General features: G+C 44.2%; 1 protein-coding gene across 11 annotated transcripts in view; it reads left to right on the plus strand.

Moving 5' to 3' along the window:
• The window catches only part of SUSD2 (sushi domain containing 2), an 81,970-nt gene that overhangs the window by 2,461 nt on the left and 52,522 nt on the right, over positions 1-26,987 (plus strand). For 8 of the 11 annotated variants that reach the window (XM_045001351.1, XM_045001353.1, XM_045001360.1 and 5 more), the window contains exons 2-10: positions 2,961-3,077; positions 6,405-6,609; positions 8,532-8,683; positions 9,234-9,401; positions 9,650-9,824; positions 14,087-14,288; positions 18,096-18,181; positions 19,717-19,985; positions 26,406-26,549. In XM_045001351.1, coding sequence (XP_044857286.1) covers positions 2,987-3,077; positions 6,405-6,609; positions 8,532-8,683; positions 9,234-9,401; positions 9,650-9,824; positions 14,087-14,288; positions 18,096-18,181; positions 19,717-19,985; positions 26,406-26,549 — 1,492 coding nt within the window. In that variant the 5' untranslated portion in view covers positions 2,961-2,986. Of the gene's footprint in view, positions 1-2,960; positions 3,078-6,182; positions 6,299-6,404; positions 6,610-8,531; positions 8,684-9,233; positions 9,402-9,649; positions 9,825-14,086; positions 14,289-18,095; positions 18,182-19,716; positions 19,986-26,405; positions 26,550-26,987 lie in introns of those variants that run through there. The other 3 variants (XM_045001356.1, XM_045001358.1, XM_045001355.1) reach the window with 3 other exon arrangements.

Genomic DNA, 26,987 nt, shown 5'->3' on the forward strand with positions numbered 1-26,987 from the left:
TGTGTTTAAAAAAAAACCAAAAACTCTTTTGTCTGGTGAAATTTTTTTTCCTGCAACCTAACCCCCCTATTTACATTAATTCTTATGGGGAAACTGGATTCGCTTAACATCGTTTTGCTTAAAGTATCATTTTTCAAGAACGTAGAATCATAGAAGATTAAGGTTGGAAGAGACCTCAGGAGGTATCTAGTCCAACCCTCTGCTCAAAGCAGGACCAACACCAACTAAATCATCCCAGCCAGGGCTTTGTCAAGCTGGGCCTTAAAAGCCTCTAAGGATAGAGATTCCACCACCTCCCTAGGTAACCCATTCCAGTGCTTCACCACCTTCCTAGTGAAATAGTGTTTCCTAATATCCAGCCTAGACCTCCCCCACTGCAACTTGAGAATATTGCTCCTTGTTCTGTTATCTGCCACCACTGAGAACAGCTGAGCTCCATCCTCTTTAGAACCCCCTTCAGGTACTTGAAGGCTGCTATCAAATCCCCCCTCAGTCTTCTCTTCTGCAGACTAAACAAGCCCAGTTCCCTCAGCCTCTCCTTGTAAGACGTGTCCGAGCTCCCTGATCATTTTCGTTGCCCTCCACTGAACTCTCTCCAATTTGTCTACATCCTTTCTGTAGTGCCAAATAGAGGGGAATAATCACTTCTCTCGATCTGCTGGACGTGCTCCTACTAATGTAGCCCAATATGCCGTTAGCCTTCTTGGCAACAAGGGAACACTGCTGACTCATATGCAGCTTCTCATTCACTGTAATCCCCAGGTCCTTTTCTGCAGAACTGCTGCTTAGCCAGTGGATCCCCAGCCTGTAACGGTGCATGGGATTCTTCTGTTCTAAGTGCAGGACTCTGCACTTGTCCTTGTTAAACCTTATCAGATTTCTTTTGGCCCAATCCTCCAATTTGTCTAGGTCACTCTGGACCCTATCCCTATCCTTCAGAGTATCTACCTCTCCCCGCAGCTTAGTGTCATCCCCGAACTTCCTGAAGGTGCAATCTATCCCATTGTTCAGATCATTAATAAAAACGTTGAACAAAACTGGCCCCAGGACCGACCCCTGGGGCACTCCGCTTGATACCAGCTGCCTTCTAGACATCGAACCATTGATCATTACCCATTGAGCCCAACAATCTAGCCAGCTTTCTATCCACATAATAGTTCTTCATCCAATCCATACTTTTTTAACTTGCTGGCAAGAATACTGTGGGAGACCGTATCAAAAGCTTTGCTAAAGTCAAGATATATCGTGTCCACCGCTTTCCCCATATCCATTGAGCCAGTTATCTCTTCACAGAAGGCAATCAGGTTGGTCAGGCATGACTTGCCCTTGGTGAATCCATGTTGACTGTTCCTGATCACCTTCCTCTCCTCCAAGTGCTTCAAAGTGGTTTCCTTGAGGACCTGCTCTATGATTTTTCCAGGGGGACTGAGGTGAGACTGACAGGTCTGTAGTTCCCCGGTTTTTCCTTCTTCCCTTTTTTAAAGATGGGCACTATCTTTGCCTTTTTTCAGTCACCACGAGTTTTCAAAGATAATGGCCAATGGCTCTGCAATCATGTCGCCAATTCCCTCAGCACCTTTGGATACATTAGATCTGGACCCATGGACTTGTGCATGTCCAGCTTTTCTAAATAGTCGTTAACCCGTTCTTTCACCACTGAGAGTTGCTTGCCTCCTCCCTATACTGTGTTGCCCAGGACTGCAGTGTGGGAGCTGAACTTGTCTGTGAAGACTGAGACAAAAAAAGCATTGAGTACTTCAGCTTTTTCCACATGATCTGTCACTAGGTTGCCTCCATCATTCATTGAGGGTCCCACACTTTCCCTGACCTTTTTCTTGTTGCTAACATACCTGTAGAAACCCTTCTTGTTGCCCTTTACATCTCTTGCTAGCTGCAACTCCAATTGTGCTTTTGCCTTCCTGATTACACCCCTGCATGCTCAAGCAATATTTTTATATTCCTCCCTAGTCATCTGTCCAAGTTTCCACTACTTGTAAGCTTCTTTTTTGTGTTTAAGCTCACTGAAGATTTCTCTGTTAAGCCAAACCTGTCGCCTGCCATATTTGCTATTATTTCTGTGTGTCGGGATGGTTTGTTTCTGCACCCTCAATAAGGCTTCTTTAAAATACAGCCAGCTCTCCTGGACTCCTTTCCCCCTCATGTTAGCCTCCCAGGGGTTCCTGCCCATCAGGTCCCTGAGGGAATCAAAGTCTGCTTTTCTGAAGTCCAGGGTCCGTATTCTGCTGCTCTCCTTTCTTCCTTTTGCCAGGATCTCATGGTCACCCAGGTTGCCACCCACTTCTACTTCCCCTACCTATTCTTCCCTGTTTGTAAGCAGCAGGTCAAGAGAAGAACGGCCCCTAGTTTGTTCCTCCAGTAGTTGCACCAGGAAGTTGTCCCCAACACTCTCCAAATCTTCCTGGATATTCTGTGCACTGCTGTATTGCTCTCCCAGCAGATGTCAGGGTGATTGAAGTCCCCCATTAGAATCAGGGCCTGTGTTCTGGAAACTTCAGTTAATTGTCCAAAGAAAGCCTTGTCTACCTTTTCCTCCTGCTCTTGTGGTCTATATAGCAGATGCCCACTACAACATCACCCTTGTTGCCCTCGCGTCTAAACTTAACCCAAAGACTCACAACAGGCTTTTCTCCAGTTTCATACTGTAGCTCTGAGCAATCATACTGCTCTCTTACAGACAGTGCAACTCCTCCACCTTTCCTCCCCTGCCTGTCCTTAACTACAACATTAAGCGAGGAGTTACTGTACTGCAATAAGGGCATCTGCTGTGTTTGCATTTTCATACTTTTCTGCTTGGACCTTGGTTATATGTAGGTGTGGCCTCTAGAAGGGAACATCACCAGCAGTCTGTCTCATCTCAGTTGTTTGCAAGGAACCTTTGAACTCTGAGGAAATCATTTATTTCTGAAGAAGTGTTTCTGAAAAGACGTTCTGCCTTTCAGGAGAAAAAACAACCCCGAAATCAATAATGCCTGAGCGTCTAGAGCAAAGCATGAAACTCATTGGCATCTATTCCTCATTCCTCATTCTTTTCTGCAGTATTGCTCATCAGAGGGAAGGTGAGTATTTTTGGACACCTTTACTTTTTGTAAATAGGGGAGTTTTATAAATTTTTATAGAAGACGGTATTTGTATTTCTGCAAACCCAGATGAATGATAAGCTAGTGGAAATGGTTTTTACTGTGAGGCAATTCCCTGATATTGTTTAACTTGCTAGTAACAGCATACAATTACTTTAGCTTTCCATCTGGAGTTAGTGTTTGGTTTCACTATTCTGAAAATTAATTTAAAGCTGCTATCCATAGACATGTCATCAAACATGTTATAGGGTCTGCATTCCAGAACAGGAAGTGACTTATGGCTGTCATACTCTTTTAGGGTGGGATTCACAAGGGAGACATAGGCACTATAGCACTCAGCATTGCAGGACCTAACTTTTAAGCACCCTTCTACCAAGTGGAATTTGCAATCTTGAGTTAGACACTTGGCTACTTATATAATGCAGGGGAGTGTTGGGCACCCAAGAATGAGATTCACAAAAATCTGCATACTGAGTATTGAACTGTCTAAGTTACCTGATAGAAATGCTGAGTTAAGTGCCTAACTCCAGCCTTGAAGAAGAGATTTATTTCCACTGTGAATCACTTGGGATTCACCGTGTGAACCTTCTCCTGGATTTAGGTGCCTCAACTAGATTTTTCTGTAGCCAAGAATAAAATGTATTAAGTATATTTAGGATATAGAGGTGAAATATAATAATTAGTGTTATAACATAGGACCTACAGGCCCCAGGCCTGTAAAATATTCAGTTTAGGCACACAAAGCCTTAGGCATGAAACAGGTTAGTGCAACTAGTTGACCAAAAGGTACCTGTACCGGTAAAGTGTAAAATTATAGTAAGTGATGATGTTCTGGAAACTATGCAGCAATAGACTGGAAAATTTGCTGCTGTGTGCCAGTTAGTACTGTAAGATGCCCCATAGTAATAACCTCAAGTTGCTATGTTAGCTCATTGACATATATGTTAACGAGAGTAAGGGGAACTAAGGGAATAACCAATGAAAAGTGGGAAACCCCTAAATTAGTGGAGTGTGGAAGTATGGATAAGGAAAAAGGGGTTGGAACCCATATGCATATGTATGAGGCTTCATAGGTGTAAGTATAACTCAGGATATAAGGTGTTGCCTGGCAGATGCTAGGATGACAACCACTGATGATGATGACAATAAAGATGATGATGAGGAAGATAATTACTGACAGTCCATGGTCCCCCAGTAGGAAATGTGAGATGTGAGTGATGCTAGTCATAGAGCTAAACACTTGGTACTCTTTCACTTTATCTGCTGTTTATACTGCAGTGTTTGTGGGATTGTTTATCTGCTTAGTGGATGTGCTAATAAGGGGACTTGAGATAAATTGCAGTTGTTTTTCATGTGCCCTAGGGTCTCTAATTTTAGCGGTACTGATGATAATATTCCTGATGCTACAGTCCTCAAGAAACTGAACCCGTTATTGACCACTGTGCTCAAAGAGATTGGTATATTGATTAATCTATTAAATAGGCTACAGTTCCTTTTTCAACAAAAAATGGAGGAGTTGTTAGTGCCCCCTTATAACCTTTATACTAGTGTTCACCCAGCATGTGGGAGACTCAGATTTTAAATCCCCCATCTGCTTGATGTGGAACCCAGATTTGAACTTGGGTCTCCTACCTACCTGCAGCATGCCCTAACCACTGCACATTCTGGGTTGAGTCTGTATGAATCTCTCTATAAATAATTAAATATTCACTGGACCAGAAAGAGTGTGAGAATGTCTAAAGCCCAGTGATTAGGGCACTTGCCTGGGAGGTGGGAGACCCAGGTTTCAGTCCCCCTGCTCCTATGAATAGTTATATATTTATACACAGTGGAACAACTTCAACAGGAGTGATTGACAATGGCCCACCTCAAACTACCCCAGGGATGAGGGCACACTCCTGGGAGCGGGGAGATCATCTGCTACAGTTCAGGCCGAAGGAATATTTGACCAGTAGTGTCTCACATCCTGGGTGAGTGTTCTAACCACCAGGCTAAAGATTATAAGGGAGCACTATCTCCTTCAGATGTTTTGTTGGGGTTTGGACATGTCCTGAACTTGTCTACTGGATCAGGCTTAAAGACAAGATAGGTGGGGGAATGCTTAGCTTGTGAGTCCCACAGGTGCATAATCTTTGGATTTTAGGAGCCAGATTAGTAGACGCTCAGCTGTTCCTAACCTTTACCCTGAGATAATCTTCATGGATTTGTGTTTTGTAGGTAGGCAAGAAGAACAGGCAGACTTTCATACTTTTCTCACCCATATAAACAGACAACAGGTGGTAGAAACTGCCATTGTCAAAACAGAGGAAGTGTGAGTGATGGGATAAGACATGAGGCTGAATAAATAGGAACCTCTCCAAAGGAAAAACTGGAGCCACATTAGAATAACTCCACCTATCTCTGCTAGAATCCCCAGCCTTATCAACACTACTTCATGATTAACAGTGTGAAAGATAGGTGGTAGATACAAAAGGTTCACCACAGGCTGAATTAATCACCAGAAGGAAATGGGGAAACAGCAGGAAGGACCACCTCTATCAGGAAAAGAGTTTTATGGAGAGAAGGTTGCCTATACTGCTCAACTGGTGACACCTTTGTCCCTGTCTTGTCTGCTGGGCCAGCAGATTTTTCTTCCCTACCCACCCTGCAAAAAAGAGTTGAACTATAGAGATTATTTTCTGAAGGAAGCAGGATGAACTGGAAGCAGGTGGTCTTCATCCCCCCCCCCACCTTGCCCCCATCACTGGGGGATTAAAAGTGAGTCCTGCTCCTGCCCAATACTTTGAAAACTTTTTTTTAAACCAAACTAAATTTTAAAGGACAGATTGGAAAAGGAGGTGATTTTAAGCCACTTTTAGAATCTGGGACTGGTTTTGACCTGCCATGGATCAGAGCAGATTACCTAGAGCTATGCTAGCTGCCTACAGCCCCCAAGGGACTGTTCTGGAAATTGGTAATCACAGAGCTGTAAGGATGCCAGCCACACCCAGTTTTCCCCAGCCACTCCCCTTATGCTAGGTGGGAGACAGGATGAGATTTGGTGTAGAAATTCTATGCCACCAGGGGATTCTTCCAGGCAAGAGGAATCTACTAGTGGTCAATTATACTAGGTTTAAGTCTACTTTGTGCTCAGGATAAAACAGACTTCTTCACTAGAGTGTCAAGTCCTAAATCTAAATTATCTGCTAGTGTTCCTTTAGGTAAGGAACCTACTTATTGTTTTTCCAGGCTTTATTGTTTCTTATAGAGGGTCTGAAGCTGTGCAAAGTCATTCCAGTTTGTTTTTTGTTTTGTTTTTTTTAATAGGAGCCCAAGATTCTTGTTCACATCGATGCGGGGAGGAACTGGTTAACTGCTCATGCCAGAGGGCCTGCAAGTCCCTGGGGATTTGCTGTTCTGATTACAGTGAATTCTGTCTGCAGATCTCTCCGTCCTCAGGGTCCCTTATGGGAGGCAAGGACTTTGAAATTTTAAATGTGACTTTTAATGCCTCCTCTGTTGTGAGCTGCAGGTGAGCTGTGTGATTTTAGTTGTGCTGCTGCATGGGGCTGCACATATCTGAGGTTAGTAAGTGTTTCCAGCAGTGGGTAAGTGGAGTAGAACAGGACTTCTGTAGACAAGAGTGCAAATTTATTCCTGTTCTCGAAAACTGCCTGTATCTTCCTGATCTCTTGTCAGTGCATAGGCATGTCCATCCAAGAACTGGTCTGTTCTCTAAAAGTTCAGGAATACTCCAGAATTGTGTGTTCTCATAAGTAAACTGAATTTTGTGGGATTACTTTATTATAAAATCATGGGCCTTTTATTTATTCCTTGTGTGTATATATAGAAACAGCCAGTTTTGTGAATGGGAGTTCTGTTGGAGATTTGTATTTTGTATCTGGAAGCATTCTAAGTACATCTGTTTTCATGTATAAATAAATAGGAATTTTCCAGTGCAAGAATAGAAGCAATGGGACATGACCAAGAGTCCAGTTAGTACATCTTGCTGTGGCATGTGAGATAGGAGGTAGGATCCTCTTTCTTAGGGCCAGTGAAGATTATGCAGATGACATAGGTGATATACTAATTATCCAGAGAAAGAGGATGCTACTAGCCCAACTCCACCTCATTGTGCATTGATGGTGGCTCTAGTATAGATTGTAAATCATCGATAGCTGGATAGTAGCAGGAGATGGCCGGTGCTAACTGAGCCCCTTCCACCCAGGGGTGGCTCCAGGCCCCAGCACGCCAAGTGTGTGCTTGGGGCGTCATGCCGCGGGGAGCGCTCTGCCGGTCGCCGGGAGGGCGGCAGGCGGCTCCGGTGGACCTCCCGCAGGTGTGCCTGCGGAGGGTCCGCTGCTCCCACGGCTCCGGTGGTCCACCAAAGCCGCGGGACCAGCGGACCCCCGGAGCTGCCTGCTGCCCTCCTGGCGACCGGCAGAGTGCCCCCAGCAGCATGCCGCCCTGCTTGGGGCGGTGAAATGTCTAGAGCCGCCCCTGCTTCCACCCTTGGGACTTTGGGAAATATAGGCCCAGGTGTAACCCTTCCTTTCCCAGCAGTGCTAAGAGTGGCTCATTTACAGCCTCGGGAATCATGATGATGTCAGCAATTCTGGAACTGCTACACTGCGGGAAATGTGTGTTTGTTGGGAGGACAGAATAGCACACCCACCAATGTTTTCAGAAAAAAACCCAGGAGATTTTATTTTGTATGAATGCACAAAATTTTGTAAATGTCTGCATAAATTGAATTAGGTGGTGTTTAGACTGGGAATTTGCCCTATGGCGGCCAGTACAGTATAGCTATACTGGTATGAATTCTAATGTAGACAGGCAAAGCCATTATTTGTACCAGTGGAATGTGACCCAGTTCTAGGCAGAGGTAACCTCCACCAGAACAAACAGCAGCTTTGCCATTCTACAGTGGCGGTTGCACCAGTGTAGTTAACCTTATACCCATCATCTGTGGGAGCTAAATGCATCGTTTATACTTTGGGGGTGAGGGGAGGTGAACTAATCATTTTGAGTAGAATAATAAATATTAAATGGTGAGCCCAGCATCACTCTGTGTATAAGGGAGGCTTGGAATAATGTTAAGGGAGCTCTAACGGGTATAGAATTAGCCAAGGAATTTGTTTAAATGATCAAAAATAAAGTTTATATAATTAAGAAATGTCAAGTTGTGCCATTCATAACCATTGTAACCATGTGATCTTACTGTCACTCTCATCCTCCTCCTCCCCATGCCCCCTATTGTTTGTTAGTCACTTGTCATCAAGTGACAAGTTGTTCGTGGCCATCACTGTAAAGTATGAGGCTAAAACTGCTAAATGGGAAAGACGGAGGACTTACAATGGACTACTGGCTATCTGTTTGCTTAATGAAACCCAAATAAGGCACAGAGTATCTTCCTTCAATAGCCACACTAGACTATATTCTCAATATTAACAGGTTCAAGCAGGAAATTGAAACCAGTGGTTATGTTGCTGAAGATGGAAGAGCCCACTGCATCTCCCCTTTGCTGTATGAGAGTGGCCTCATCCCCCTTGAGATTTCCAGGGACGGTGGGCTCACATTTCCTCACTCTGCAACTTGGTTATCAGGTTATCAGTCTATTTGTTGTTTACATGTCCTTTCCCATAGTCATCAGATCATATCCTCACGTTGGATAACCCTTCTCCTCTGGACACTTCTGTTCTTTCCGTGTGGGCCGTGATATTAGCTGGTCTCGGAAAAGTTGCTTTCACCAATCCTTGTACTTTATATTTTGAGAAAAGAGGCTTTCCCTACTCTCATAAATTGCTGAGGCTGTTCCACAATTTCATGTTGCTGATATCAGATATTATGGGCTAAAAGCATAGCTTAGCTAAAGGTTGTTCCCTTTTGGCTTTCATGGGAGAGTTGCTACTTATGTAGCACAATGGTCTTATTTGTGTTGGTCTGGTAATGTGTAGGGCATGCATCTGAGACAAACTTAGCAAGCCCTGGCATGCTGACCAAGGTGTAAGTGGCTCTTTTTATATAGTTACTCTATTTATAAAGATTCATGCTAGAAATATTGCCAACCCCTTAATTATAATAAAACCACTTTTCCAGTGTTATAGAAAGCAAATGAGTACTTAACACATGATCATCTTCTGTTCCATAATGCAGTACATCACAGCAAAGTGTCAGCTGCAGAAAAAAGCACACTAGTGAATGCCACAAAGTGGCAGTACTATGGCACACCCAACACTGGAGGAAATTTGACTGTCACATGGATGCACCAGACATTTCCAGCTAGATGTATCAATATAGAAGTCTGGGGATACCAAGAAACAGGTAAATCAGGAATCTGTATGTATTGTGTAAGGAGAGGCATTATCTTATTCAGAGTTTATACAGTGCCTAGCACAATGTGGTCCTGATCTTGATTGGAGCCTGCAAAAGCTACCATAATATAAATAATTTATAATATTATTGATAACTGTTATTCTGCATTTAAACACACGTGAAAGAGTGTAATTGCCATTGTGTGATCAAGAGCTCTTTATCACCTTGCAAAAGGGGTTTCTTCCTTCCTTCAATAGGTGAGAGTTACTCAGAGAATTGGATGGCTGAATGGAAATATCTTTACACCCTGGGAAAGGAAGAACCCAATAGTGGAACATTTACTTTCATTCCTGTACCTGCTAAAGCAGATTACAATACCTGGGACATTGGGGCTTTGAGAATCAGTCCAAGCAACTATTCTGACGGGCAGAGGCAAGTAACTGGTAGATAACATGGAAGCATTTGTTTATAATGGAAACATCAGTCCTGGCTGCATACATAAGACTGACTTTTCTTTCGCACTTAGAATAGGGATTCAGTGTTTTTTGTTTTGTATAAAAAAAAATCCAGCATATCCTTCTCCAAATTACGTTACTTACTCTTTGGGCACAGAGTGTATTTTCAGAGAATTTACAAGTAAGTAAGTTACTTGGTTTGAGTGAAAATTAATTACAAATTTAATCCTGAAGAAACTTCTTATCTGTGTAAAGTCTTTTTTTGGTCACAAATGATATTACCAATGGAATAATACCAACACTTCAGACTTTTCATATAGGTTAAAATTAATTGGAATCTTGTGCATAGGCTATATATGAAGAAATTAGGTTGTAATTAAACTAAATCAGTTGTATCTAATTGTTATGATTATATAGGCTACAGACAAGCTTGGGTAACTTAATTGAGGCCATTGTGACATCAGGGGTAACTGATTATCACCCATCCTTTATGGCTAATGTGCATGCAACACTGCTTTTGCTTATAATGAGTTAGCAGTATGAGGGACACAAAACATGTTACGATCATTTCCCACTGGGGACGCTATTGCATGATGGTATGCTTATTTATAAGGCAATGTCAAGAACTCTGCTTTCAGGAAGTGATTGATAAAAGGGGGCAATATGTCTGAACGTTGCACTGACTGTCTTGGCTCTCTCATAAGAGCATAAGTTTTCCAACATGGCCTGCATGTTATACATCAATAAGACCATGTTTTCCAATATGCATTACTTTACATTTATCAGCATTGAATTTAATTTGCCATTTTGTAGCCCAGTCACTCAGTTTTGTGAGATCCTTTTGTAACTTCTTGCAGTCTGTTTTGCACTTAACTATCTAGAGTAATTTTGTATCGTCTGCAAATTGTGCCACCTCAATGCTTACCCCTTTTTCCAGATCATTTATGAATATGTTGAACAGCACTGATCCCAGGACAGAACCCTGGGGGGCACCGCTATTTACCTCTCTCCATTCTGAAAACTGACTATTTATTCCTACCCTCTCGTCTTATGCTTGAATACCAAATAACAGATCAGGCGTTCTCACTGGTAGATGACTTGACGTCAACTGGTTTGGGCATAAGTGCTTGAAAAGCTCTCCGTGGCACTGCTGCCTGGGCTTCACTGTGTACTAAGCCATGGCCCTGCTTGGAGGAACTGAGGAACAAGTGTTGGAGGAGTCCTTAAAGCACAGAGACATTGGGATTCATGCACTGGGCTCTCCCTGGCCCCTTTGCATAGTGGTAGACTCACTAATACAACCCTCTAGTTCAGCTGCAGATTGAGGAACTGATTAACCTATATGCTTCAGTTGCTTTGCCTTGCTCTGGCAACAAAAGCAGCTATTAACTCTGTTTACCTGTCTGGTTTGCTCTGGTCACATTGCCCTACCTTGCTGTGCCAGTGATTCTTCTCTAGATAGACAAAATCTAGATGGTTCTCTATTCAAAGTGAAGCACTGTAGACCACAGACTGGTCCTAATAAAGAGAATAGAATATCGGGAGAGAGGTTGTCTGGCAATAGTTACCTGGCAGGGGTCTGATCATGTGATGCGGCTGATCAGGGAGTGACCTGCCAAAGGAGTTTGGAGATTACAAAAGCGAGGGGCTAAGAGCTATGAGAGGGAGAAGAATCCAGAGATTCTATGTTCTGAATGAAAGTCTATTCCTGGGGGAATTCTGTGCCACTGCGTGCTTGCATAATTAATGAGCCATGCATATTTTTAATTTTTTGCACAGAAAAATGGCTGCTGCTGTGGCGGTAGAACACAGCCAGCTAGTGAAGAGAAAGAACCTGCCTTCTTCACAGTGCCTGTCGGGCCAGGTCAGGAGACAGGGCTTCTGGGGAGACAGACAGCATGGGGGTGCTGGGGGGTCAGACTGGCTTATAAGGGCTAGTGAGGGAGGACAGACTGGGGCAGGGGCTGAATGATAATGTAGGCGCGGGGCCACATGTTGACAGGGGTGGGGGTGCAGAGCTGCAGGGGTGTGGCTGAGTGGGGGCACAGAGACACATGGGAATGGAGTGCAGGGCCACACAGGGATTGGGGTTGGCTGAGTGGGGGCACAGAGACAGATGGGGCCAGGAGGCAGGGTGCAGGGCCACACAGGGACGGGGTGGCTCAGTGGGGGCACAGAGACACATGGGGATGGGGGAGGGGGTGCAGAGCCACATGGGGATAGGGGGAGTGGTGTCGAAGTTGTGGGTGGAGAGACACATGTGCCTGACTAAATGGGAGAGGCTAGGGGTCAGCCAGGGTCTGCATGGGGGAAACTCCGTATCAATCCGCATCCCCAACCCCACCAAAAACCTGTTCTATACTTTTCCTACCCATACCCAACAATCATAGAATCATAGAATATCAGGGTTGGAAAGGGACCTCAGGAGGTCATCTAGTCCAACCCCCTGCTCAAAGCAGGACCAATCCCCAGCTAAATCATCCCAGCCAGGGCTTTGTCAAGCCTGACCTTAAAAACCTCTAAGGAAGGAGATTCCACCACCTCTCTAGGTAACCCATTCCAGTGCTTCACCACCCTATCCGATACGCTGGAGGGTAGGGATAGGATACAGAGGGACCTAGACAAATTAGAGGATTGGGCCAAAAGAAATATGATGAGGTTCAACAAGGACAAGTGCAGAGTCCTGCACTTAGGACGGAAGAATCCCATGCACTGCTACAGACTAGGGACCGAATGGCTGGGTAGCAGTTCTGCAGAAAAGGACCTAGGGGTTACGGTGGACGAAAAGCTGAATATGAGTCAACAGTGTGCCCTTGTTGCCAAGAAGGCTAATGGCATTTTGGGTTGTATAAGTAGGGGCATTTCCAGCAGATCAAGGGATGTGATCATCCCCCTCTACTCAGCACTGGTGAGGCCTCATTTGGAGTACTGTGTCCAGTTTTGGGCCCCACACTACAAGAAGGATGTGGATAAATTGGAGGGAGTCCAGCGGAGGGCCACAAAAATGATTAGGGGGCTGGAGCACATGACTTATGAGGAGAGGCTGAGGGAACTGGGATTGTTTAGCCTGCAGAAGAGAAGAATGAGGGGGGATTTGATAGCTGCTTTCAACTACCTGAAAGGGGGTTCCAAAGAGGATGGATCTAGACTGTTCTCAGTGGTAGAAGATGACAGAACAAGGAGTAATGGTCTCAAGTTGCAGAGGGGGAGGTTTAGGTTGGATATTAGGAAAAACTTTTTCACTAGTAGGGTGGTGAAGAACTGGAATGGGTTACCTAGGGAGGTAGTGGAATCTCCTTCCTTAGAGGTTTTTAAGGTCAGGCTTGACAAAGCCCTGGCTGGGATGATTTAGTTGGGTTTGGTCCTGCTTTGAGCAGGGGGTTGGACTAGATGACCTCCTGAGGTCCCTTCCAACCCTGAGATTCTATGATTCTATGATACTAGTGAAAAAGTTTTTCCTAATGTCCAACCTAAACTTCCCCCTCTGCATCATTCCAGAATGATGAGGAAATTGAGACAGGGAAAATGGATATAGATGTTTATGTTGTTGAGATCCCCATGCTTTGTGTCTTAAGTAAAGAGTAATGGTATTTTAGAATCTTGTGCAAAGTCTGTCTATGTGTCTCTTTGCTTTCACTGTTGCCTATTGCTGAAGAGTTAAACTGCATACCAGAAGGCTCATGCCTTTGATGGGATTCTGGGAGATCTGCAAGAGCTGCTGGGGAGGATTGTGGGAGATGGCACTAGTTTCAGAGCCTAGACTATTGGACAGCAGTGCTCCCACTGCCAAGAGGATTTTTAGATGTCAGGTTTGTACCTGGAGACCATGCCTAGAAGCCCAAAGCCAGGGACAGTACTTAAATTCTTCCCAGACCCAGCATTCTATGGGCACTTGGGGTTAATTAAGTATTTGGATTCCCTCACAGTAATCTGCTGAGTGTTCAATAGGGGGTGGTCAACCAGATCTGTTTCGGGGACCACAAATTCTAAAATGCCTTAATCCTAATCGAATGGTTATTGCATGATGTCACTATAGGTTTGAGGTGGGAAATCTATAGGTAACAGTAGCTCTTACACTACAGGAAATAGTGAAGCTACTATTATCAAACGAAAACCTTTAGGTTGTAAAGTTTTCATAATTATAGTTTTGATGGTATAGTTAGGTAATTTGGCATTCAGTAAATAAAACAAAATAATACTTCCTCTGTTGGTCTAAGTTTTTTCTTTTTTCTTTTTTAGCAATGTTCCATCAATCTGGAGCCCAGTGCATGCACTGGCCTGGCACCTTGAAGAAGACTTCAGGAAACACTCAGCTGCCTGGGCAACAGCCAAGTGCTTGGAATGGGACAGGAGGGAGGAGAAACTTCCTGACTTCCTGGAAGAAATTATGGATTGCCCCTGCACCTTGGCACAAGCCAGAGCTGACACTGGCAGGTTCCATGTAAGTTAGTATTATCTGTACTGTGGAGCCAGATGGGCTATTATAGTTTATTAGATCGACCTAGAGGTTTAGGAACCTGTATAGAAATTTTTTTTTGAAGTGACATAATAAATTTACCTGCCCAAATTCTGCCTCCCTAGTCTCTTTGCCTAGCCATTCCCAGTTCCCCCTTCCAGGCTCTTGTCTCTCTCTCCCCTGCTCTACCTTTCTGCACAGGCTCCTAGTCTCCTTTCCCAGGCTTCTTATCCAATCAGTCTCCCCCAGTCCCATTTCTACCCTCACATCAACTCCTTTTTAGATATCTCTCCTCCCCTCTTCCCCCTGACTGGTTCCTAGTCCCTGTCTCCTTGTCCCACTAGTCTCAGGCTCCCCTCTCTTTCTAGACCTTGGTCACTGTCTCCTAGATTAACAAGTCCCAGTGTTCCATCCTCAGATCTAGTCTCATTAGACTCCTTGTCCCAATCTACTCCTTTCCCTCCCACTGGTATGAATTTTGTTCCGCATTTAAATGAGATGGCTTCCTCCTCCATGCTGCCTGGGTGCCAACGGGGGGGGGGGGGGGCGGGGAGCACTGAGAGCGTAAGGTCCTTGCTCTCAGTTTCAGTGCCTGGCCCCACCTTAGTCCAGAGCAGCTGGCAGCAGCAATTACAGAGTGAGTCTTTCTGAACCCCTGTAGCCCTATACTGGAGCATGCTCAGTCACCTGTAGAGCTGTCACACATGTAGTTCGGTCACATACCGAATATATGAGGGGATAGAGCACTGAGAGCCAAGAGGCTGGAGACTGTAAAATGGAATCTGGATATTTTAGCTGTTAACATAGAAGTCTCTACTGAGTAGTGTGAACTGTTTTATTGCAAAGGCTTATAACTTGGCCACATTTGGGCAGCTTTTCAGGGGATAGCAAAAGGTACATCTCTGACACCAAAGCCTCTCCCTGACAGATTTCTAGTTTTTGCTCCAAGGCATGTGTGGGCACTAGAGAATTTAAAAGAAAAGGTCTCAAGCACTTTTAATGTGGGCAAAACACCATATTTCCCCCAGCCACATTATCAGAAATGGCTGAACCAAAATGGCTGAAATTTTAAAAATATCCGCATATGCCAGACACATAGCATGGGAATTTTCAGCCCAAACAGTTTCTCAAAGTTATAAGCAACTGAAAACAAGGTATTATAATAGGCAGTGATGGGCAACCAACCATAAGAGGCTCCAACCAGCCCCTCCTATAATAAAAACAAAGATGGCCTGTAAAGATTTATTTTATGCCCTTTTTTTGTTTTATAAGGGCTAAAGAAGGCCTGAAAGATTTTGTTTAAAAATATTGTTTCAGTATTGGGATTTTTGTCTTGATTGATGGTATTTCAAAGGGTGCTGGAGATCCTCTCATGCAGTTCAGTGCTGCCAGAATCTCTCCCTTCCACTCACTGTTCTCACAGGAGGGGGCAAAGAGCCCAGCAGCTGATCACAACTCTGCTCTCTCCTCCCCCACCCCTCCTGTAAGTAACGGAGATAGGATGGCGCCCCTACTGCTGCTGCTCCTCCTGCCTTGAGCAGCTAGCCTGGGCGGGGACAGGCAGATTTTGGAGTGAGAGCTCTTGCAGCATGGGGGCAAAATCATCTTGCCCAATAAATTTGGTAGAATGAGCAACTTTATTTGTTTCACACTGGGGATAGATGGGGGAGTTCAAAACTCAAAAGACATACTAAAAAACACTATCTTGTAAAAAATAAATCTCATGATTCTGGGGTCCAAGTCATGGTTTTTGGTCTCTTGAGGGTTGTCAGTATTGTTTCAGTTTGGTGAATGTCAAATCTTTGCTCACCTGATTGAGCTGGAGGACCTCCTGAGGTCTCAAACTCTATTGTGAACTTTCACACCTAATTGAAAAGGTGATGTTGAATCCAGTGGAAAAAAACAATAACAATTTGATTTAAAAAAACCTTCCCCTCTCACTTGCTAAACCTTTTGTTCTCTTGTGATACCATAATTTTACTAATTCTTTAGTTGCCTTAGTCTTCAAGAGTATACTAGATCTGAATTTCTAATGAAAAACATGCCACGCATACACACCTAGCTAATAAAAGGTTTCAGATCTTCTCTGTAAATCCTAAAACAACCAAAAAAGGGCACAACCATTTTTTTTGGTCAGAGCATCCTTAAGCACATACAACTATAAAAATTTAACTTCCTCAAATTTTGTCCCTATGGGTGCTCCAGTTCGGGTATGCATGTGCCCCATGCACTTTTGATCAGAAATTTTTGGTATCAGTGCCCATTCAGCCCATGCGTGCGCTTCGGACATCCCCGTACCGAGGCTATACAGAACAGCATGGGTAAATCTCCCTCAGTTCCTTCTCAGCTACCCTGGGGCCGGGCCAGGCTGCATCCGGGGCCGTATCTGGGGCCAGGCCGCATCCGGGTCCAGGGCCGGGTCTGGGGCCGCGCCTGGTATTGAGAAGGCTGCCATGCAGCTGCGCAGCTTACAGGGAACTTAGCTCCCCAGCCTTAAATATATATGACAGGAATACTTGGTTTCCCAGTTTGATCCCCACCCCTACTAGTGGAAAAATACCTGTAGTCCAAGATGGAATCCAGTACCAGGTGACATGATCACATGACCCTGCAGTGTCAAAGCAGCCATAAGGCCTCAGGAAGACTTCCCAGGAAGGTAGGAGATTAGCATCTTCCAAGTCCTATTGTTCTACCTAATGGCCCATTGACTAACCAGCTAGACTGATTGCATTTTGCCTGGTGGGTGTTCCCCAGGTGCACACCCTCTTGTAGTTGTCACATAGTCAATAATCCTAACTTTAGGTACATATAAATAAGATAATCATATTCAGTAATTCATAGTCTTTCCAATGATATCTCAGATGACCTATCTTGCATAAACCACATCTTAGTTATACCAAAATCATATATTATAACAATATTTCTATGAAGAATATGGGGCGTAGTGTCGTAGTAGATCTTTGGGTATAATATCTCATTCTGAATCTGCCAACATCCAGCCTCCTTCTAGAGTGTTAGCCCAGTCTGCAAGATCTCAGTCTACCTCTCTGGCATTATTCAAGGATTTCCAGTTTTTGAAATTTGCAGAGCTGCAACCCGACTTCAACACACATTTTCTCCAAAGTATGGTTTGGTTCTTTGAGATGTGTCCCCCCATGGTGCTCCACTACCCGCCCTTCTCCTCTGCTTTGGAATTTCCTTTCATGGAATTTTGTGGTAGAGAAGGAACTGAGGGTGCTTTGCCTGTGTAGCTCGATATAGCCTCAGTACGGGTATGAGGTTGTCTGGAGTACAACTGTGGGCCAAATGGGCACTGCTACTGAAAATCTCTGATCAAAGGAGCATGCACACCTGAAGTGGAGCACCCATAGGGAGAGACAGCTCGAAGAACTATAATTCCTGCACAAGGAGAATAACTGCTCCTTCTGGCTCTTGCAAATTACTTTATTTCAAAACCAATATTTTAAATTGTACTGTGCTTGAGTGTATGCAGACATCAATATATGAAATTGTGACTTAGTAAAGTGTCATCTTTTGGAGAGGGGGTGGGGTAGCAAACTTGTAAGATACTCTTTCACATTTTTGTCTGCTTGTCATTTAAACGCTATTTATCCTAGCTGTTTGAACCTTTAGGAGAAATTGGTCACGTAAAAATCATGTTAATGGCTTGTTCTAATGAAAAGTTAGCCTTAACTATCAAGTTATAGCCAGCACATCCCAAAAAGACACAGACGAAAGAAAGCAAAGGAGAAAACAGGAATTCCAGGAAATATGAACATTTGTCTCTTTCAGACTGATTATGGGTGTGATATTGAAAAAGGGAGTGTGTGCACTTACCATCCTGGAGCTGTGCACTGCGTAAGGGCCATTCAGGCCAGGTAAATACTTGCTTTTTTATTAAGTATTCAAAGGAGCATTATCAGACTATTTAGATCCCCAAATTTGACTTGCCTTTAATTTGTTATAATTCATTGTGAAAATTCTCTGGACTCTGCATGTCTATTTTTAGTGCGTAGCATGAGCCTGAGTCTGTTGACCCAGACTCTGAGACTCACTGCCACTTGCTGTGTAGAGGTACACTAGAGGGTACATTCTTTCCTTAAACAGGGATCTTTTGCCTCTCAAGTGAATGCCCTAAGCAGTGAACTGTGGAGTTGTTCTCACTATTTCTGGCCCAATTAATATTTAATTAGTTAAGTGGAATAGCTTCAATGAGATTGAGAGGGACTACATACTCCATACTCCAGTGGTTAGGGCAATCACCTGACAGATAGGAGACACCTGTTCTCATTCTTTCTCACGCAGAGCAGGGAAATTGAACAGAGGTCTCCCACATCCTGGGTGCGTCCTCGTAACTAGTGGGCTAAAGGTTATAAGGGAGGCCACTCCCAGCCCCTGCTCGCTGTTTTGTGTGGGATTAGGTATGCTCAGAATAAGTTTACCAGATCAGGTCCCACAAGCAAAATGGCACTCTCCTGCTTATCTCTACCTGGTTTTAAGATTGTCCTGGGTCTTCAGTGTGAGATAGACGTCTGGAACACCTGCCTGAGGCAGAAGTGTGCATACCCAGAGGAAGAAATCTAGCCACCTAGGGGACTTTTACGGCAGAAATTTAGCCACCAAATGAGTTTAGGCAGCAGCTGAGCAGGGGTTCTGTGGATCACAATAGCACCTAAATCTGAGCTGTAGGTGTATAAATCCTGTTGCAGATTTGAGCCCCAGTGTTTCCTTAGTTGCAGGCTCTGTCCTTCAAACCTTATTTATATTCCAGTTGTATGCAGTATTTTGATTTGTTCAGTTTTAGGTGATAGCACAACCATAGGGGCACGATGCAGGTTGTTTGGACCGGAACTCTGTAGCATGCAATAGCCTCTTTCTGTCTCCCCCCGCCCCCTCCCCCTCCCCCAAATCCATTTGTTGTCTATGCTGCTGAGATAGACCTTTTTATACCAGAAAATGGCACAAGTTTAACTACATTTATTTTAAAATCAATATAGTTAAACTAGTGTGAACCCCTAAAGTAGACCCTAATTAAATCAATTTACATTTTGCTTTTATCAGTTTAGCTTAGTTCAATAACTTATGGGTTGTGGCCCTTTAACTAGTTCAATTAAAAATCAATTTTTATTGATCCATTGCAGCTTCCTAGCACAGATAAGCTCTTGGATGTAAAAATCCTTTCTTGTCTCATCCCAAATTAGTGACTCCATACTTTATCCTAATCTTACAAACTTTCAGGGATGGAAAAATCTAACTGGGCCCATCTCATCACTATACACACTACAGAATGTCTGATAACTAAAACCTTGTAATGTCAATAAACAAAAAAAGCACATGCGGTCCAGACTCATAAATATTTCTCCTTCAAAGTTGAAATGGTGAATCTTCATTCTCAATGCATTTCTCCAACCAGCCCCCAGTATGCATCAGGACAGCAGTGCTGCTATGACTCCACAGGTACCCAGATCCTCACACGAGACTCCATAGGGGGAAGTACACCTGATCGAGGCCACGACTGGGGCTCTCCACCTTTCAAAAAGCCTCCTAGGGTTCCTGGTTTTTCCCATTGGCTTTATGATGTCATCAGCTTTTATTACTGCTGTCTGTGGTCTGATAACTGTCAGTTCTACCTGAAACACCGTCCCTCCAGTGACTGCAGGACTTACAAACCTCCTCGGGTTGGTAAGAGCTTCAGAGTTCTACTTCATAGTAAAGATGGTTTTTTGTTTAGGTGCATATAATATATATAGTGACTCTCTGTAGTGTGTGTTTGTTTGTGTTTGGGGGTTACTTGCTGTGTGCTGAGCTTGTGTTTGTCAGTCTGTCTGTTTGTTTGGTTGTTTGTTTGAGGGACCGTGTGCTCTGGCTGGCAGTTGGAGGCAGGTTTGAAAGCTCGAAGCCTCTGGTAATTGGCTGAGCCTTAATCAGTGGGCGGGGCATTCACTCAGGCCAGGGCTTTATAAAGCCGCGCACAAGCGACCAGGGGCTGCTAACAGGGAGTTTCGCAAGGGAGTTTAGAAGGGGAGTGGGAGTCCCTCACTGGCCGTAACCCCTTCCCTGTGCTCCCCCCACTAAAACCCTAAAACCTGTACACCGAACCACATTCCAAAACTCCTTTCTGTAAACCACCCTTCCACTAACTAGGAGACAATGCAGGCAGAAGCCCAGCAGCAGGGTGGGGGCTATCCAGTTTATTGCGCTGAGTGTTGCATGTATGATTACCTGCCCTGTGGGCGGGTGGCGTATGTGTGCAGTCGGTGCAAGGAGCTCCTGGCCCTCAGAGACCATGTACGGACTTTGGAGGCCAGGGTGGCGGAACTGGAGGAGCTAAGAGAGGCAGAGTGGTATGTTGATGAGGCTTTCCAGGACACTGTAAAATTGTCCCACCTCCGCTCAGACAGCTCCTGTGCCGTTGAGGAGGAAGAACGGCCCAGGGAAGTAGAGCAGTCGATGGGAGCAGAGGGAAACCTTCCCGTAGTTGGGACCCTCCTTCCAGAGGGTGCTGGGGTTGCCTCTTGCACTGAGGTTGCCTCTCCGGGGGAGGGAACTCCAGTTTCTAGGAAAAGGCAGGTGTTAGTAATGGGAGATTCGATTATTAGAAATGTAGATAGCTGGGTTTGTGATGACCGGGAGAACTGTATGGTGACTTGCCTGCCTGGTGCGAAGGTTGCGGATCTTTCGAGGCATCTAGATAGACTTATGTGTAGTGCTGGGGAGGAGCCGGTGGTCGTGGTACATGTAGGTACCAATGACATAGGGAAGTGTAGGAGAGATGTCCTGGAAGCCAAATTTAGGCTGCTAGAGAAGAGACTGAAATCCAGGACCTCGATGGTGGCATTCTCAGAAATGCTCCCAGTTCCACGCGCAGGGCCAGGTAGGCAGGCAGAGCTTCAGAGTCTCAATGCGCGGATGAGACGATGGTGTAGAGAGGAGGGGTTCACGTTCATTAGGAACTGGGGAAACTTCTGGGATGGGAGGAGCCTATACAGGAGAGATGGGCTCCACCTAAACCAAAGTGGAACCAGACTGCTGGCACTAAAACAAAAAGGTTGTAGAGCAGTTTTTAAACTAGGAGATGGGGGGGAAAGCTGACTGCTGCAGAGGAGCGTGTGGATCGGACACAGACTTCTCTTAGGGGAGAGTCTGATGATAGAGAATCTCCAGGTTATAGTCAGGAGCAGAGGACTGAAAAGTATAATGTAAGGGCCGGATCAGATGATAAACAGTCACATAAAAAAGAGAGGCTAATAAACAGGGACAAGTTTTTAAAGTGCTTGTACACAAATGCCAGAAGTCTAAATAATAAGATGGGTGAACTAGAGTGCCTTGTGATAAAGGAGGATATTGATATAATAGGCATCACAGAAACCTGGTGGACTGAGAGCAATCAATGGGACACAATCATTCCGGGGTACAAAATCTATCAGAAGGACAGAACAGGTCGTGCAGGTGGAGGAGTGGCACTATATGTGAAAGAAAGTGTAGATTCAAATGAAGTAAAAATCTTAAGCGAATCCACATGTTCCATAGAGTCTCTATGCATAGAAATTTCATGCTCTAGTAAAAATATAACATTAGGGATCTATTATCGACCACCTGACCAGGACAGTAATAGTGATGATGAAATGCTAAGGGAAATTAGAGAGACTATCAAAATTAAGAACACAATAATAGTGGGGGATTTCAATTATCCCCATATTGACTGGGAACATTTCACTTCAGGACGAAATGCAGAGATAAAATTTCTCGATACTTTAAATGACTGCTTCATGGAGCAGCTGGTACGGGAACCCACAAGGGGAGAGGCAACTCTAGATTTAATCCTGAGTGGAGCGCAGGAGCTGGTCCAAGAGGTAACTATAGCAGGACCACTTGGAAATAGTGACCATAATACAATAGCATTCAACATCCCTGTGTTGGGAAGAACACCTCAACTGCCCAACACTGTGGCATTTAATTTCAAAATGGGGAACTATACAAAACTGAGGGGGTTAGTTAGACAAAAGTTAAAAGGTACAGTGACTAAAGTGAAATCCCTGCAAGTTGCATGGGCCCTTTTTAAAGACACCATAATAGAGGCCCAACTTCAATGTATACCCCAAATTAAGAAAAACGGTAAAAGAACTAAAAAAGAGCCACCGTGGCTTAACAACCATGTAAAAGAAGCAGTGAGAGATAAAAAGACTTCCTTTAAAAAGTGGAAGTCAAATCCTAGTGAGGCAAATAGAAAGGAGAACAAACACTGCCAAATTAAGTGCAAGAGTGTAATAAGAAAAGCCAAAGAGGAGTTTGAAGAACGGCTAGCCAAAAACTCCAAAGGTAATAACAAAATGTTTTTTAAGTACATCAGAAGCAGGAAGCCTGCTAAACAACCAGTGGGGCCCCTTGACGATCAAAATACAAAAGGAGCGCTTAAAGACGATAAAGTCATTGCGGAGAAACTAAATGGATTCTTTGCTTCAGTCTTCACGGCTGAGGATGTTAGGGAGATTCCCAAACCTGAGCTGGCTTTTGTAGGTGACAAATCTGAGGAACTTTCACAGATTGAAGTGTCACTAGAGGAGGTTTTGGAATTAATTGATAAACTCAACATTAACAAGTCACCGGGACCAGATGGCATTCACCCAAGAGTTCTGAAAGAACTCAAATGTGACGTTGCGGAACTATTAACTAAGGTTTGTAACCTGTCCCTTAAATCAGCTTCGGTACCCAATGACTGGAAGTTAGCTAATGTAATGCCAATATTTATAAAGGGCTCTAGGGGTGATCCCGGCAATTACAGACCGGTAAGTCTAACATCGGTACCGGGCAAATTAGTTGAAACAATAGTAAAGAATAAAATTGTCAGACACATAGAAAAACATAAACTGTTGAGCAATAGTCAACATGGTTTCTGTAAAGGGAAATCGTGTCTTACTAATCTATTAGAGTTCTTTGAAGGGGTCAACAAACATGTGGACAAGGGGGATCCGGTGGACATAGTGTACTTAGATTTCCAGAAAGCCTTTGACAAGGTCCCTCACCAAAGGCTCTTATGTAAATTAAGCTGTCATGGTATAAAAGGGAAGGTCCTTTCATGGACTGCGAACTGGTTAAAGGACAGGGAACAAAGGGTAGGAATTAATGGTAAATTCTCAGAATGGAGAGGGGTAACTAGTGGTGTTCCCCAAGGGGCAGTCCTCGGACCAATCCTATTCAATTTATTCATAAATGATCTGGAGAAAGGGGTGAACAGTGAGGTGGCAAAGTTTGCAGATGATACTAAACTGCTCAAGATAGTTAAGACCAAAGCAGATTGTGAAGAACTTCAAAAAGATCTCACAAAACTAAGTGATTGGGCAACAAAATGGCAAATGAAATTTAATGTGGATAAATGTAAAGTAATGCACGTTGGAAAAAATAACCCCAACTATATATACAACATGATGGGGGCTAAGTTAGCTACAACGAGTCAGGAAAAAGATCTTGGCGTCATCGTGGATAGTTCTCTGAAGATGTCCACGCAGTGTGCAGAGGCGGTCAAAAAAGCAAACAGGATGTTACGAATCATTAAAAAGGGGATAGAGAATAAGACTGAGAATATATTATTGCCCTTATATAAATCCATGGTACGCCCACATCTCGAATACTGTGTACAGATGTGGTCTCCTCACCTCAAAAAAGATATTCTAGCACTAGAAAAGGTTCAGAAAAGGGCAACTAAAATGATTAGGGGTTTAGAGAGGGTCCCATACGAGGAAAGATTAAAGAGGCTAGGACTCTTCAGCTTGGAAAAGAGAAGACTAAGGGGGGACATGATAGAGGTATATAAAATTCTGAGTGATGTTGAGAAAGTGGATAAGGAAAAGTTATTTACTTATTCCCATAATACAAGAACTAGGGGTCACCAAATGAAATTAATAGGCAGCAGGTTTAAAACAAATAAAAGGAAGTTCTTCTTCACGCAGTGCACAGTCAACTTGTGGAACTCCTTACCTGAGGAGGTTGTGAAGGCTAGGACTATAACAATGTTTAAAAGGGGACTGGATAAATTCATGGTGGCTAAGTCCATAAATGGCTATTAGCCAGGATGGGTAAGAATGGTGTCCCTAGCCTCTGTTCGTCAGAGGATGGAGATGGATGGCAGGAGAGAGATCACTTGATCATTGCCTGTTAGGTTCACTCCCTCTGGGGCACCTGGCATTGGCCACTGTCAGTAGACAGATACTGGGCTAGATGGACCTTTGGTCTGACCCGGTACGGCCTTTCTTATGTTCTTATATATTCTCAGAAGTGATGTCATGGATGGGAGTCCAATGTGCCAGTCTAAAATTTGCCAACAACTGCCATGGTAAACAGTTTAGAAGAACTGTCAGGGGCAAGAATTGTACTTGCTCTACTCCTCTAGGATCCTGAACTCTCAATTTCCTCAGTAGCTCTTAGGAGCCTGGCTAATCACCAGGTTGAATTTATCTAAGGATTAGCTAAATGCCCAGGGCTTTTAGCCATCAGTGGATGCTATGCCAGAAAGAACAGAGGGGCTGTTGCTTATGACAATTCATGACAATGGCTAGACAGTTGGTGTGCTGAGACTGCTACTACTTATCATAGAATACCAGAGTTGGAAGGGGAGGTCATCTAGTGCAACCCCCTGCTCAAAGCAGGACCAATCCCCAAACAGATTTTTGCCCCAGATCCCTAAATGGCCCCCGCAAGGATTGAGCTCACAGCTCTGGGTTTAGCAGGCCAATGCTCAAACCACTAGGCTATCCCTCCCCTCCTCATCTCACTGTAATTTAGTCCTCCCTCCCCTCTCTCTCTTGCTCAGTTGTTTGTCTCCATCTCTTCCCTTCTGCCATATGCTAACCTGGCTACTGTCTTTTTTTTTTAATCACACCTGTGCAGTGACCAGCCCAATGGGGCTCTGATTCCTGGTTGGGGCTTCTATGCAACCACAATGAGTATGATATTGTTGTCAATATGAATATAATTAATAACATTGTTAAAAATAAAATTAGGAGGAATGACTGGCATCTCACCTGGCCTTGGTCCACTCTTATCCCACTAACCTGCCCTGCTCTCCCTTGCACTGCCAAATCCTGCCTTCTCCCTAATACACGGAAACAACAACAGGGAGTTGGGATTGTTTTAGGGCAGGGGGAAACTACCAGAGACCAGTGTATAACCGGAGAAGGTTCACAGGTGACCCAGCTAAGAAGATGACATGGGGGAGCTGGTAATTCCAGGATTCCTGGCTCTCCTAGTACAATCAACCTTCCCGCTAGGGCCAGTTCTCCCTAGTCTTCCGTCTCTCCCTTCATTTCCTACTGTTGGCAGCTCCCCTCTGTCTCCAAATTCTCCTATGTTTCTTGGCTCATCTGGCTCTCCCAGGACTACCGGTTGTCCCTGGGGCTGTTGGTGTTACTGGCTGACTTGGATCGCCCGGTGCTGCAAGCTCTCCAGGTCACATCTGTTTCACACAATCTCTTAGAGGTCAACAGACTGTCGTTCTTTGAATGTGAAGTATAATTCAGATATTTTTTCAATACATATCAAAGCCTTGTCTAGCTAGCATATTTTAGGAACTCTCCCACTGTTGCTCTAACACTGGTTCAGCGCCACCAATAGTGTTGCAGCACTAGCATGGATTGGCCACTAACATGTTTACTGTTGAGTCATTGAGACATAATCTGGTCAGATCTAAATCGCACATTGGTAAAAATGCATGTGTCTAGTCTCTATTTGCAGTGACACCCTGGAGTGGCACCAGGGGTGGTAGAATGAATGATTTCCTAAGGAGTATGTTATGCCTTTATCAGACAGAGCCATACTAACAATGGTGAGGAGGTGCGTGGTCTGAGTATCAGTGAATGGAAGCAGTGATGGAATCTGTGCTGTCTGAATTCTGGGCCGTGGCCCTATGCCATGCAGTTACTCCCTTCCGGTGCTACCAGCGGCATTGGGAAACACTCCCTTTGTAATCCTTCCATGTTTTCTTCTCTCTGTATGACTGCTGTCCTCAGAAGCCTCACAAAAATTAAGTGTTTATCTTGTGAGCCATAGAGCACATAATTGTTGTGGGGTTTTTGGTTTTTATTATTTAAACTTATGTATGTAAAACAGCTTCTGCTTTTGGGGATCCTCACTTCCTCACATTCGATGGGGCTAACATCACATTCAAAGGACAAGGTGAATACACACTGCTAGAGTCCAGTCTGACAACCTTAAGAGTGCAAGGAAGGACACAACCTGCCAGACCTCTTAATGGTAAGTTGGGGAAAGAACAAGCAACGAAGACAAATCATCTTTTGGGTTTGGTTTAGTTTTATGTTTGTTTGAAAGCCAGAACTCTTTCTATCCTCCCTCTTTCCCTTAACCCACTCCTGTCTTCCTCCCTTCCCATCATTCACTCCCCCCCCAAAATCAAACTCAAGTGCTCCCTGCAAAACCTACAACTGTTTTGATAATCTAAATACAAGTATGTACATTAAAAACATGTTCCATTTTGTTTGGAACTAAAGAAATGTGGCCCATCATTTCTGAGCACTTTGCTTGAATACTGTATCTCTTCCCCTCCTGTTGGCCATAAGAATTTAAGAATGGCCATAAGAACAGCCATACTGGGTCAGACCAAAAGTCCATCCAGCCCAGTATCCTGTCTACCGACAGTGACCAATGCCAGGTGTCCCAGAGGTAGTGAACCTA

This window comes from Mauremys mutica, unplaced genomic scaffold, assembly GCF_020497125.1.
Source record: "Mauremys mutica isolate MM-2020 ecotype Southern unplaced genomic scaffold, ASM2049712v1 Super-Scaffold_100434, whole genome shotgun sequence".
Taxonomy (NCBI): domain Eukaryota; kingdom Metazoa; phylum Chordata; order Testudines; family Geoemydidae; genus Mauremys; species Mauremys mutica.